The sequence below is a fragment of the Colias philodice genome, chromosome 29 (assembly GCF_061535455.1).
Source record: "Colias philodice isolate Cphi_HAF_F1 chromosome 29, ilColPhil1 Martin Lab GWU primary, whole genome shotgun sequence".
Taxonomy (NCBI): Eukaryota; Metazoa; Arthropoda; class Insecta; order Lepidoptera; family Pieridae; genus Colias; species Colias philodice.
The window spans coordinates 1659751-1673688 of NC_143114.1; the positions used below are offsets into that span (position 1 = coordinate 1659751).

At 34.1% G+C, this 13938-nt stretch overlaps 2 protein-coding genes across 3 annotated transcripts in view; one reads left to right on the forward strand and one right to left on the reverse strand.

Moving 5' to 3' along the window:
* Positions 1-3797: 3797 nt before the first annotated feature.
* Positions 3798-10494, reverse strand: LOC149475751 (uncharacterized). 2 transcript variants are annotated; one of them, XM_089712896.1, is made up of 8 exons: positions 10363-10494; positions 8800-8995; positions 8476-8535; positions 8021-8086; positions 7850-7990; positions 6634-6702; positions 5518-5739; positions 3798-4818 (listed from the first exon to the last, which is right to left on the reverse strand). In XM_089712896.1, exons 1-8 carry the CDS (start codon positions 10437-10439, stop codon positions 4420-4422), a joined length of 1230 nt encoding a protein of 409 aa, XP_089569022.1. In that variant the 5' UTR covers positions 10440-10494; the 3' UTR covers positions 3798-4419. The 2 variants fall into 2 exon arrangements, with proteins under 2 accessions (XP_089569022.1, XP_089569021.1); XM_089712895.1 differs by having other exon boundaries at positions 7850-8086.
* A 2917-nt stretch (positions 10495-13411) lies between these two features.
* Positions 13412-13938, forward strand: part of neur (E3 ubiquitin-protein ligase neur) — a 39176-nt gene continuing 38649 nt past the window's right edge. Inside the window, exon 1 of the mRNA XM_089712816.1 lies at positions 13412-13820. Within this exon, the coding sequence (XP_089568942.1) occupies positions 13793-13820 (28 nt within the window). The 5' untranslated portion in view covers positions 13412-13792. The remainder of the gene's footprint in view (positions 13821-13938) is intronic.

Consider the following 13938-nt stretch of genomic DNA (forward strand, 5'->3'; position numbering starts at 1 on the left):
AACATCCATGAACTATCTACATCCAAATCATATTTCTTCTGCTACCCAGAAACTATAGCAAAAAAAGGATCTGACAAAGTTTGTTCATTTCTCCATCACTATATATTTAACATGCTTGATAAAAATACTCGAGAACTAGTGATATTTTGTGATTCCTGCGAGGGCAAAATAAGAATTATACTGTGTTTCGTTTCATACACTATGTTGTACACTGTGCAAAACGCTTGGATGTGATTAAAATCATATTTCCCATTCGCGGACACTCATATTTAGAATGTGACAGAAATATGGGTTGCATAAACCAGAAATCACCTAGTGAGACGCCTGATGAGTGGGTAAAAGTGATTCGTGAAGCTAGACAGAAGCCATGCCCCTTTAATGTGATTGAAGTTGATCAACCGCTTGTCAGAAAATGGACAACCTTTCTATCCCCAATGTATAAGAAGACATGTCCTTTTTTATCTTGACCCATAAGAGAAATCAGGGTTGAAAAAGGATCATCCAAGATTGATTTTTCACAGAGAACATTACAATTCCTCTTGGATGTCATCTATTCTCATGGCACCTAAAAAAAAGTTGAAATCCCATAATGACTCTCATAGCGCTGGTGAGTTTGTACTGCCAGATCAATCCTATGAAGACAGCCTTCCAGTTTCAAAGGCAAAATTTATGGATATCCAGGACCTGTCAAAGTTTAGTGGACCAAAAGCTAAGCAATACTTCTCACTGATAAAATATATTGATAATTGATAATTAAACAATAAATATTTCATGGACATTGCATATTATTTGCCTGTATTTTCTGACTTTGATTGGTTTTCCTGTGGTAACACAATAAACATAAGAATGAAAAGGTTTTTTTGTACTACACAACAGAAACAAATATATTTTCTTTAAACTTAATTGTACCTTTTTTCAAGGATCAAAAGATTAATTTAGCAATTTCTCAGTTCATTGTCTTTGTGACATTGCATGTTTTTCCCCTGTGCCCTTCAATTAAATTCACAATTATTGAAGTTCAAATATATCACTTTTCCTACAACTTTGGATTCAAAACAATAAAACTGGTTGATGCCACAACCAAAATTTAGAGGATATTTTACCATTCCCATATATGCTGTTACCAAGCAAAAAAATAAAAACAAATGGAGCCACGAATAGATAAACTTTAGTCTAGTAAGAGACTTTATTCTAAACAAAAGAACCCACTTAGCATTTGATTATTTTACTTGATTATTTTTCCAAATGCAAATAACAATCCTACATGTTCTAGAAATCTAGAAGATAAACCAACGTAAGAACTAAAACAACTATGAATACATAGTTTGAAGACATGATTTCTAAAACAAAACTAACCAAATCGACTTGAAGTACTATTCAGAAATTGTACTGTCCTTTATACGAAAGAAATATGAGATTAAACTGCCACATACTTAGACTTCCAAGAAATGATATGCTGCCAAGCCGCACAAACCAACGCCTAAGCAAACATTAATAATTGTGTAATTTGCTTAGACACACTAATCAAAATAGTGTGTCATTGTTTTATTCATATAATTTAGCGTAAACACAGAAAGAAGAAACCAGAACATCAACCGTAGCCAACCATTTTGTGGGACACAAATGAACACAGGAACACCGAACAATATGAACAGAAACAATAAGACAAGAAAGGCTAACGAACTTGACCGACGACCGTGGAAGAGTTTAGCAATTAGCAAAGTGACAAATTGACATTATGACAATTGACATTTGCGATTCAAGTAATGCCCGAGCTACACATCTCTTGCAAGCATGCATGCACAAATCAGTTTACTTATGTGAAATTATCCCCGTTTTCCAATTACAGAGCATAATGCGACTCAGTGCCGCACAATGCCGAATTATGCTGATGCTTAATTGGAACATGAAACGCACCAGCAGGTTGCGCTAAGTTCAGTGTTGAAAAAAAAATATTCTTAGAGTTAGCAATAACCTCATTAATGTGTAAATAAAGTGGTATACATAATAATTGGTTGAAAAATATTTACGGTGACTATTGGATTTTTAGACCGGGAGATACTGACACAAAATTTCGAGTCATTTGTAACAGGATGGCGGTTCTACAGGGGTCTTAGTACGCAATGACAAAAAGAAAAACGATGGTGTGAACACTGGTACCGGCGGCTTAGTCGCGTGGGCGTTAGTCGAACTCGTCGTAAAAATAGCGAAAGTCAAACGATTTGTAACACAAAAATTTTAGAATTTACCGATAGCCCATAAAAAAGAAGTAGGCGGTAGTGTCATGCCATACTTTTCCGGTGTGACTTACAGCCCGCCATACCGACGCAAATGTGTTGATTTAAAAAAAAACAATTCAACCATTTGTACCAGGCTAACTTTTGCACAGGTAACCATCGTCGTGTAGCCATTTACGAAAATCACCATACCATACTTTTCGGACGATTCCAAATAGTCGCCATACCGCCGAAAGTCTGCAAAAATTTTTTTTTTTCGCCTAACTTTTTGTACCAGTATTGCATTTGGATTTTTGGAGAGTATTTGATAAAATGTGACCATTATTATATTTGCCATACTTCTAGTAGGGGGAAAAAGTGCTGCCATACTTCATAAATAAATTTATTATTAATTTATAGAAGTGAAGATTTCTACCACCTAGATCTTTGAAATTTTGTATTTATATTTGTTGAACCTCAAACTTATAGGAAAGATTAATGCCATACTGTTACAAATCCTTCAAAATACGAATAAAATCATACAATAAAAAAAAATCTTATACACATTCGCCACCTCCCACAGGTATGGCATTATCACACTTCTATTTATAATCATTCAGGAGTTGTTGAAAAAAAAATTTAGGGTGTTACAAATGGTTCGGCGAAAAAAAAATTTGCAAATTTTCGGCGGTATGGCGACCATTTGGAATCGTCCGAAAAGTATGGCATGGCGATTTTCGTAAATGGCTGCACGACGATGGTTACCTGTGCAAAAGTTAGCCTGGTACAAATGGTTGAATTGTTTTTTTTTAAATCAACACATTCGCGTCGGTATGGCGGGCTGTAAGTCACACCGGAAAAGTATGGCATGACACTACCGCCTACTTCTTTTTTATGGGCTATCGGTAAATTCTAAATTTTTTGTGTTACAAATCGTTTGACTTCGCTATTTTTCCAACGAGTTCGACTAACGCCCACGCGACTAAGCCGCCGGTACCAGCGTTCACACCATGGTTTTTCTTTTCGTCATTGCGTACTAAGACCCCTGTAGAACCGCCATCCTGTTACAAATGACTCGAAATTTTGTGTCAGTATCTCCCGGTCTATTTGATTATTTCATTAACATTTTTTTCAATGTTTGTACCTTCATCCATACTTATATTTATTTTTTTTAACACAATGATTACTTTGATTATTTTTGAATTTACTTTGATTATTTCGAAAAAACTACAATGAAACGAAAGCTTTAAAATTTTTTCCAACAATTAATAATTACTAACGATAAATCGATTGCACGCATCAATTCACGCGCATTACTTTTTCTAGTGCTCGATTGTGCGAAGCGTTGCTGTAGTTGGAACATTCAACGTTAAGCATTATGCCGCATAATGCGCTCTAGTGCTGTAATTGGAAAACGGGGTATGTTAATTAATAGTTTAGGTACGTTTTTACGTGCAAAGTGCGGATAGCAAATATTATGTTTATAACTCACTTGATGGATGAGGATTTGCGTATACTTGCGCAAATGTGAGTGCACGTGGTATTAAGCAATGACTGTGACTTTTTCAATAAAACATCTACTTGTTAATCAAATAATTGTTTTTATTTTGCTTCAAAAAATGTATATGCATTTCGCTTCTTTGCCTTTCTCCTCGCCTGGCATAGATCACTGCACAGTGATAAGGCTACCCTTTGTGTTATGATGTACTATAACATTGTAATTTTTGTACATGTTTTCCTGCACAACAAATAAATAAATACTTGGCTTGCAAGGTTTAGATATATACATTTATACAAGAATTGCGCTGACATCAACAAGAAAAACGGATTGATTTTTAATAAATCAACTTGTTTAAGATTTACACTATCATGTGGCATCAAAAGTCCAAAGTTCCTTAATCTACCAATGGCTCTCTCGGCAGTAAGTTGTTTCCTTTCTATTACTTCATTTCGTTGGAGTCATCTATGAGCTGACACCAGGTGCATTCTTTCTGCTGCAAAAGATGAGCCACATTCTTAAAAACTTCGATCGGCCATAACCACACTAGATAGCATATTTAGAAACCCACAGTCTTCAAATATAATGAAGTCAGATGCTCTTCCTCCGTAACCCGGAAATAAACTGAATAAGACCATCCAGAGTTAAGGATATCAAGCATTTCATGGTTTATACCCTGACCATGTTAGTGCTCGCTTTGCAGCTTCAGTCAGTTCTTTTTCTTGATTTTGTTTTGCATTTAATATCTATAGATGTCATATGGAAATATTTATCATCAGTCTCAGTACTTTTATTTAGATATATTTTGTCAGTTAAATTTACTTGAATTTCTTTGTGTTTCATTTTTAAACTATCTTCTGTCACTGATGTACTACTTAAGTTTTCACCTCTTGTCACATCTTCCAAAGGATCGTTATCTTGATCTTGAGGAATGTATTCCACTTTAATATGTGTTTCTTCAATATTAAGCATTTTCACAGCAGAGCGCTCAGGTTCTTCAACTGATCGTTCTTGACAAGCATACTTATGAGGGACTACGCCTTTCTCGAGTTTAAGTTTACCTCCAACTAATTTATACTTAACGATGTCCATGTCATTTCCCACCTATAACAAAAATAATAATTTAAAACAGATTGTAAACACGAATAATACTCGTAAATTAAAAGCATGTTTAACATACAAATGTATAACATTTTATGCTTGTTTATCCTTGCAAAATGTTTACCACGATAACTAAATGCGGGCCGAGAGTTAGATAATTCTGAAGTTCGAGACAGAACATTAATTTATTTTATTTATAGTTGGAAGAAAATATTTTCATGTGTATATTTAGCGTCCCACCAATACAGTTGGTTGCGAAGCCTTGCACTGCGCAACCTGAGCTGTCATGTGCACGAGCATCGTAGGTTTTGAGGTTATAATAATATAGGTGCCTAGGTAATTCATAGAAAAAAAATATACCAAATGATTCATAATGTAGGTAGTTGGTAAATTTTATTTATATGACGTGAAATGAATCGCGCTAGTGTCAATTTGGCAGTTGGTACTGTCAAAACAATAAATATTATGCGTAGGTAATAAAAACAAGACGGAGTTCCATACTCCGTCTTGTTTTTATTACTTAATAAAAAGTTATTATGAGCAAATCATTTTGATAATGTTTTGCTATGTGGTAGACACGTATTAAAAGTTTCTCTTACGTAATCATATGCCTTTGCCAATAGTTCAATGTTATACAAAACGTTTTTTAAAAATATTTACAACTACATCATCATTTAATCTATTAAATAAATCTGTACCTACATAATTATTTTCCTTCAAAGTTTTTAAAACATCTTTTAACGATTCATTACGATTTTTAAGACGTCTGATTTTTTGATTCAATAATTTTATTTTTTTCTTTTTGTTCTCCATTTCATTTTTCATTTTTATAATAGTTTTCTTCAACCATCGTTTCCTAGGTGAATATAGTACAGTCAATGATTCTTCCAGGTTAGTTGTGACTCCTGCAGATGTATGAAGAACCTAAAAGAATAAAAATAAAAATTAATTATGTATCTGGAAAATAAAATCAACATAGTAGTGCAATTGTTTAATTGATGCATAAATTTTAGTTTAAGAGAGCATCTACAACAAACTCTGATTAATAGTAATAGATTATAAGGGATTTTTGAGCATTTTCAATGCTATTAAACCTTATTAATATTAAATAAATCAAGTCTGTACTAATATTATAAAGCTGAAGAGTTTGTTTGTTTGAACGCACTAATCTCAGGAACTACTGGTCCGATATTGAAAAGTTCTTTTGGTGACATATAGCCCATTTATCCAGGAAGGTTATATATATATCAAACTGGTGAAACTGCAGAGCACAGCTCATTTTCTTTTCGAAAAGTGCATTCACTCTACACAAAAGCGCGCGTTGATATGTACAACAAAATGCCTGCTCATGTATCTCTGAAACGCGCGCTTGCATGAATGCACTTCAATAGAATTCGGGGTTCTCAAAACGCGCCATTCAAAACACCTAATGTGTACCCGCTCTCAAGCTTACACGTCAAATATCTGCAACACATCCCATTCCTTTTTTTAGCCCGGCTGTACACGAACTGCTCGAGCAGTTAACAGCTGAGCCACGTACACTGCTCGAGCGGCCGGTCGTTGACTGCTCGAGCTGTCGCTACAAACCGCGCAGTTGACGGCTTGAAGCGGTCGCGACTGCTCGAGCAGTCCGTGTACGGCAGTGAATGAATGTCTATAGTTCTTCGCGCGTTCGCGGCTTCAAGCCGTTGGTCTCAACTGCTTAAAGCGGTCCGTGTACGACCTTAAGCGTCAAGGCTTGCGTTACCCAGCATAACTAAATAAATAAATAAATAACTACCCCCTATTGCAAGTGTTACAATAATTTTTGTTACTTACCTCTGATGTTTCATCTGAACTGTTGATTTCAATTGATAACTCTCTAAAGTTGTGTTGTTCAGTCGATAACTGTAATAGAAGGTTGATGATTTTAAATTTCCTCAAATATACAACAAAAGATGATCAAAAAACTAGCTTTCCGCCCGCGGCATCGCCCGCGCAATCAAAGAAAAATCTGCATAGTCCCTGTTCCCTTGCGATTTCCGGGATAAAACTGAACCTATCCTTCCTCAGGCCTCAAGCTATGTCTGTACCAAATTTGAAGTAAATCCATCCTTTTTGAGATTAGCCCGTACATACATACAGACAAAAATTCGAAAAACTGTATTTTTGGCTTCAATATCTATTGAAGATCACGCCAGAAGTATTATTTTAAACAAATATTCAATGTACAGTTTTGACTTTCCTATTGGTCTAAGATCCGAATATAGGTCGACCTGCACCGGCGTGATAATAGAATGAGACCAATTTTATAATAAATGTAGTCTATTAAAAACTCTATTAAAGATGGGTTGACTGAAAAAATTAGGACAGGATATTTTTAGTTAATTATTAAAAAAATCTTTTTATTTTTTTAATTATGCAGTGTTGACACAATAAACAATTTTGTTATAAAACAGCGCTCATGCTGATATATTTTTTTTTCTATCATCCCATCAAGTGAAAGTAACTGGTACGGACATACCTGTTTATACCTGCCAACCTAGCAGTTTGTCCAGGTAAATATTAGAAAACCCTATGACTGCACATTCTGTAGGTTTCATACTTCAAGTCTTATCTATTAATTTCTTATATATTAATTTTTTTTTTATCTTGATAGGTACTGCAATTAATTAAAAAAATATTTTTTTAAAATTAATTAAAATGTCCTGTCCAGGATTTTTTCAGTCAATCCATCTTTAATAGATTTTTTAATAGACTACATCTTCTTATATATAAAAATGAATCGCAAAATGTGTTGGTAAGCGCATAACTCGAGAACGGCTGAACCGATTTCGATAATTCTTTTTTTATTATATTCCTTGAAGTACGAGGATGGTTCTTATGTCATTATGAGAAAAATTATGTACCACGGGCGAAGCCGGGGCGGACCGCTAGTTTATTATAAAATTGGTCTCATTCTATTATCACGCCGCGGCCGGTGCAGATCGACCTATATTCGGATCTTAGACCATATGATTTATTATTTGTATAGATTACATTAAGCTATACACACCAATGGATGCATCGAAATAGTGCTCAAAGAGCCAGTGTCTTTTAGCACTTGCTGTCCTGAAGTCGAGGGTATAATTTCCACTAGCTGTGGTGAAGGCAATGTTGTGCCTTTGAAGCCAGCTTGGCCTTGGCTGAATGATTCCTGCCCTGAAGTTGAAGTAATCTCTTTAACCAGTTTTGGTGAACACAATGCTCGCTGCTTAGAGGTCGAGGGTGTGGCTTCACCTTGTGATAAATCCTAAAAGAAATTACTATGTACATATAAAGAACAAATACTTTAGAGAAAAATAAATAAGTTAATAATAATGGGAAGATATTTGAGTGACTGGCCAGTTGGCTTGGTTGGTAGTGACCCTGCCTTCCAAGACACTGGTCATGGATTCGATTCCCACCCAGGGCAAATATTTGTGTAATGAACGTAGAAGTTTGCTCTGTATTTGGGTGTCAATTATCTAGTATTTATTTAAAATTATATATGTATGTTTATCAGCCATTTGGTTTCCATAACACAAGCGAAAGCTTAGTATGGGATCAGATCGTGCCGTGTGTGAATATAGTCCTGAAATATTTATTTATTTATTTATAGAGAAGTAAAACTTACTTAAAATCACTTATTTTATTACTTACCGTAAATAAGGAATTGGAACTCAATTTTTTATCTTGGCTTGCAGGAAGCTCAATCAAAAACTAAAATAAAAAATATGATACCATTAAAAAACTGAACACATGGTTGTCAATTTCATTAAATATAGCGGCAATATATGACTAACTTTTTTAACAATTCGGTAAGAAATTGAAAAGGATGATGATTTTTCACACATAATGTCTAAGTCTATGCCAGCAAATATGTATGTAATTATGTATATATTATACATGTAAAGAATATTTTTTTTGGCAGCTTTTTAAACACAAACACACAACATATTTAATATTATAAAAATTGTATCTTACATTAAAAAAAACCTTTTTTGGAACCCCATATAAATGAACACGACATAGTCCACCTTTTGTAGTGTATAAATCTTTGTCTTCAAAATGTATACTGCAAATAACGCTTGATTTGCTCGGGTTCCAAGAATTATCTTTCCTGCTTTCCCTTATTATTTGGATCCAATCGTTTTTCCACGTCTCATTGGCACTTGGAAACCTATAAGACACAAATAAACTAAATATTCAAACATTATGAGGTTAACGACATCATTAATTGTAACTTGCTATCGCCAAGTGATGTGATCAAAAGTCAATAGTCATTTTATTAATTTATTTAGATATATGTACCAACAGCACAGAATACATAATAGTAGCTAAACACTACCAACAGTGTACACATAAAAATTATAACAATGAAATATAATGTAAACAACCAATAAATAGTAATATGATGTCTATGATATATACACCCACTAGCGGTCCGCCCCGGCTTCGCCCGTGGTACCTACATGTTTAAACTATCCTATCTCACAAGTTGGATCGAACTGCACATGATGTGCGAATTTTATTATAATCGGTTAAGTGGTTTAGGAGTCCATTGAGGGCAAACATTGTGACACGAGATTTATATATATATTAAGATATGTATATAGTTATATATAATTACAAGAATAAAAGAAGAAATGCTTAAACAATATTATAAGTAATTTTTCTGCAAAAATCCAATTGAATCATAATTTATGTCTATTATCTATACTAATATTATAAAGCTGAAGAGTTTGTTTATTTGAACGCGCTAATGTCAGGAACTACTGGTCCGATTTGAAAAATTATTTCAATGTTAATTAATAATTACCTACATTTTATTATTTCACTATTTCGGACATTTTACCTACATTTTATTATTTCACTATTGTGTCACCTGAACTAAATGTATTAAGTAGGTATATAAAAATTAAGGGCCCTTAGTAGGTGAAAACGAAAAAATGGACTGTTTTCTATGAGCTATAATTGAAAATATTGAAGTTTTTTCGCACTGAAATTTCTAATATGTATTACAGAACGTATGTGTGATGGGATGACTGTTTCCGAAACACGATTGGAAAAATTTTGCTCGATAAAAAAAAATCCTGAAGTTACCTCTAAAATATCATATAAATTCTCATTACAACTGTATTTTACGATAATAATTCGTATAAAATCACAAATTTTAGATTTAGAAAATACTAAATATTTTCATTCACTTTTTGATAAAAATGTGAATGGCGCTTACGATTTTCAGTTTCTAGCACGTTGATTCCATACTAAACGCGGACCCCCTCACCGCTTACCTCAGGCCCGAATAGCTGAATTTTCGCTGACCGCCTAACCCCCCTTAATAAATATTGTGGTTTTGTATTCAATTTTTTTATCGTAATTTTAAAATTAATTAAGTTAACATCAACTCCCCGACTTTTGGGAGAACGAAATTTTCTTATAATGGCAACAGAATAGCAACAGCTGTCGACGACAATGGCGGCTGTATTTTTTCTGTTTCGCCGTAATAATTTTGTCATTAAAACTTATATGAAATAACTTGCTTACCTGTGGAATGTAATCCCCTGTGTTTTCTTATTTAAAATTGTACTGTTTTGACACCATTTAACCACACAAGACGGCATTTTAGATATTTTTTGTGAAACAGTGACGCGGTTGGACGCGGTTAATCAGTCGGTAGTGTCGGTAGCAGTGTTAGCAACCTGAAGTGAGCTGATTATCGTACCAGGGGCGTAAAATTATCGTACATTAGGCGTTTTTGGTTCGAAATTATCGTACTTTTTAGAATAAAGTCAATTATAAATAAATAAATCATATAAATTGTAATATTGATAAGTATGCAAGTTCTCTATAGTTAATCTTTGTTTAACTACCGCTGTCAAATCAACGGGACACTGAAACCCAAACGTTTTACGTGCCTTAATATTCATTATACTCTGTGATTATACTCTTTGGTTTTACGCGTGGTCGTAGACAGAGAAACCAATAGACAAATTGATATCTTATGTCGCATTCACACAAGAAAAAGAGCAACTTATGCCGGTGTTGTGTAAAGAAATGAGAGAGAACGATAAAATTTTTTGTTTCACCCAGCGTGCCACTTTTTTCAAGAAAAGCAACCTACTTTGCTAAACAAAGTTTGACAGCTAACTATCGTCTTCCCTAAAAATATAGTTTTTACATGTTATAAGTTAGAAGTAATTCATTGTGTTTGGTTTTGCATAATTTAAACTTACCGTTAATACCTTATAAAATAATACCATGGTGCGGTGTAGTGTTAAAGGGTGTAAAAGTGATAGTGGAACGAAAATGCCTGGATTGTCTTTTCACTCGTAAATATACAACTCTTTATCAGTTAATAGGCCTTCATGATATTTTAGCGTGTTAATATATTGTGTATCACGTGCTGTTGACTTGAATACATTGTTTAAAAACCACAAAAATAACAATTATAAATTTTAACCTAAAAAATTTTGTGTTGCCAACTTTTCTACAAATTTTTACCCACTATTATGGGAAATCTTAATATATATAAATCTCGTGTCACAATGTTTGTCCTCAATGGACTCCTAAACCACTTAACCGATTATAATAAAATTCGCACACCATGTGCAGTTCGATCCAACTTGAGAGATAGGATAGTTAAAAACATGTAGGTACCACGGGCGGAGCCGGGGCGGACCGCTAGTAATAATATATATTCTGCAGTGTGTATTTAATTACAATATAGCCTTCCTCGATCAATGGGCTATCTAACACTGAAAGAATTTTTCAAATCGGAATCAAAGTAGTTCCTGCGAATATCCCTTCCCTACTCACCTTCACCCCGTCCCGTACTACGCCTCCTCATTGAATTATACAGTAAACCTACTATTTTCTGTAAATTGACACTTTTAAAAATTCGTTATATCTTTTAAATGGAATATCGCGGACTTTCTTGTAGATATTGATCCATTCTATAATACCGTAGAACATTTTTTTGTTCTATCTTCAATAGATTCCGCAGCGCACGCGATGACAGAATTTTTATTAAGGATACATTATTGCATTTTTGGTAAGGATCTCTAATTTTTTTGAAAATGCAATATAGCCTATGTTGCTCAGTGAAGATGCAGCTTTCTAATGGTGAAAGAATTTTTGAAATCGGTCCAGTAGTTTATGCGTGAAAACCATACATACATACATAATTACAAACCTTTCCTCTTTATAATATTAGTATAAACATGTAAGTATGTAATGTGGATATCTCATTATTATCCACTTATGTGAATAATGATATTGAGAGATTTGTATCTTACAAATTGTGGGGTAAATTTTCCCTCATACGGTAACCCTAAATATTGTGACGTAATCTTTTCTATCCCTTTCTGCGACACGCATTGCCGGTGTCTATTGGATTCTCCGTCTACGCGCGTGGTACTAAAGCGTGGTACCATCGACCACACAACCACGTGGTACAGACTACAGACCTGAACCGATTCCATTTACCTCTGAGCCATTTCCACTTTATGTTCAATAAACGCGCCAAGTTTAAAATTCAATCTGACAAAATTTCACTGTTCCCATGAAAGTTCGATATGAAACACGTCAAAATTTCATATTTGTATGGGTGAAATTGTGGGTGAAATAATATAAATTCTCGAATTTTGCCTGATAGAAATTATCGTAAAATCAGCGTACGATAATAACATGCTATCGTACATCGTACGTAGGCACCAAATTATCGTGTTTGTACGATAATTATCGTACGGTTGGGAACGCTGGTCGGTAGCTCACGACGTAATGGCGGCCGACTAGCTTACTATGGTGAGAGTGTGTGCGTGTTCATTGTCTTTACACTATGGCCAGCTTAATATGGTCAATGGTGGCTTCACTTTGTTCGTAAAAAGGCGTCCGTCTTTTTTTAGGTCCTTGGAAGTAACCTTCTGTAATAATTTTGTTTTATTAAAAAATTAATAACTCAAAAACTAAGTTTCAGTCAACTGAAATTTCAGATTTAGGTTCCCTGTGAGTGTGATATGTGTGGTGATATGACTTGGATATGACAATAGCTAACCACTAAAAAAATTACGACTCTCAACTCGACGTCCGATAAAGTACAGTTTAAGTTAACCTCCCAAATGTGGCAACTGGCAAGGATAAGTAGAGAAGGAAACTTATTATAAACCGGAAGTTTACCAGGTGTTTTCACGGTTGAATTGAAACACCGGGGCACAACACAATACTTTTTTTCCATTTTCACTGAAAAGTACCTACCAAGGTAGGTACCTACCGATGTTTTGTTGTTTAATGACCAACCTGTCAAATTTAGTTCTTATCTTCGCCGACTCCGAGGGACTTTAGGAGGGACTTCTTTTGTGTTGATTTCTCTACTTTTAACCCCACCATCATTCCACAGATCAATAGATTAAGTTTTATTTTGCAGATATCTTACCAAAGACTACACTGAACACTGCAAGTGCAATATTAAGCTATTACAAAGGCTATAAGCAGTTTAGATTAATACCTTATATACATAAATTATTATCATTAAACATTTTGCCATACAGTTTATCCGAACATGGATTAAAGAATTTGTTATCTCTTGCAAACGTCAAAGTCGGAAAGATTAGCAATCATATTAGCAAAATGTAATTGTTATTCGTTCTATGGCAAAAGTTTTAACATTTTATTTGCAATAATTTAAAGTTAAGTGCAATATTAATCACGGATAGAACTTCGAAGTACGTATTTATAAAATAGTCCAAGATCTATACAAAGCAATAAGGTTCTTATAAGAAATATAATTATTGGTCTCGTTCGATATATTTACAATGAGAATAAACAAAATTTACGTGTTCTGCTAAAGTTCATAGTTCAGTGTACGTTAGTGATGAATATTCGGACTAGTTCGCGTTAATTAAATAAGTTTTTGTTGATTCAAACATGTGTTAATTGGGAATTCTGAAGACGATCAGTGTAGTGTGAATTTTCTAAAATGGGGCAAACAGGAAGCGCTATACCAGGTAAGAAAGAATAGTAACTAATGTAAACAAATGAGTACACATTTACAATTTTATATAGACTCTATAAAAAATAACCTATTTAAGTTTGTAGTGGTATAACAAACTGATATTGATCACT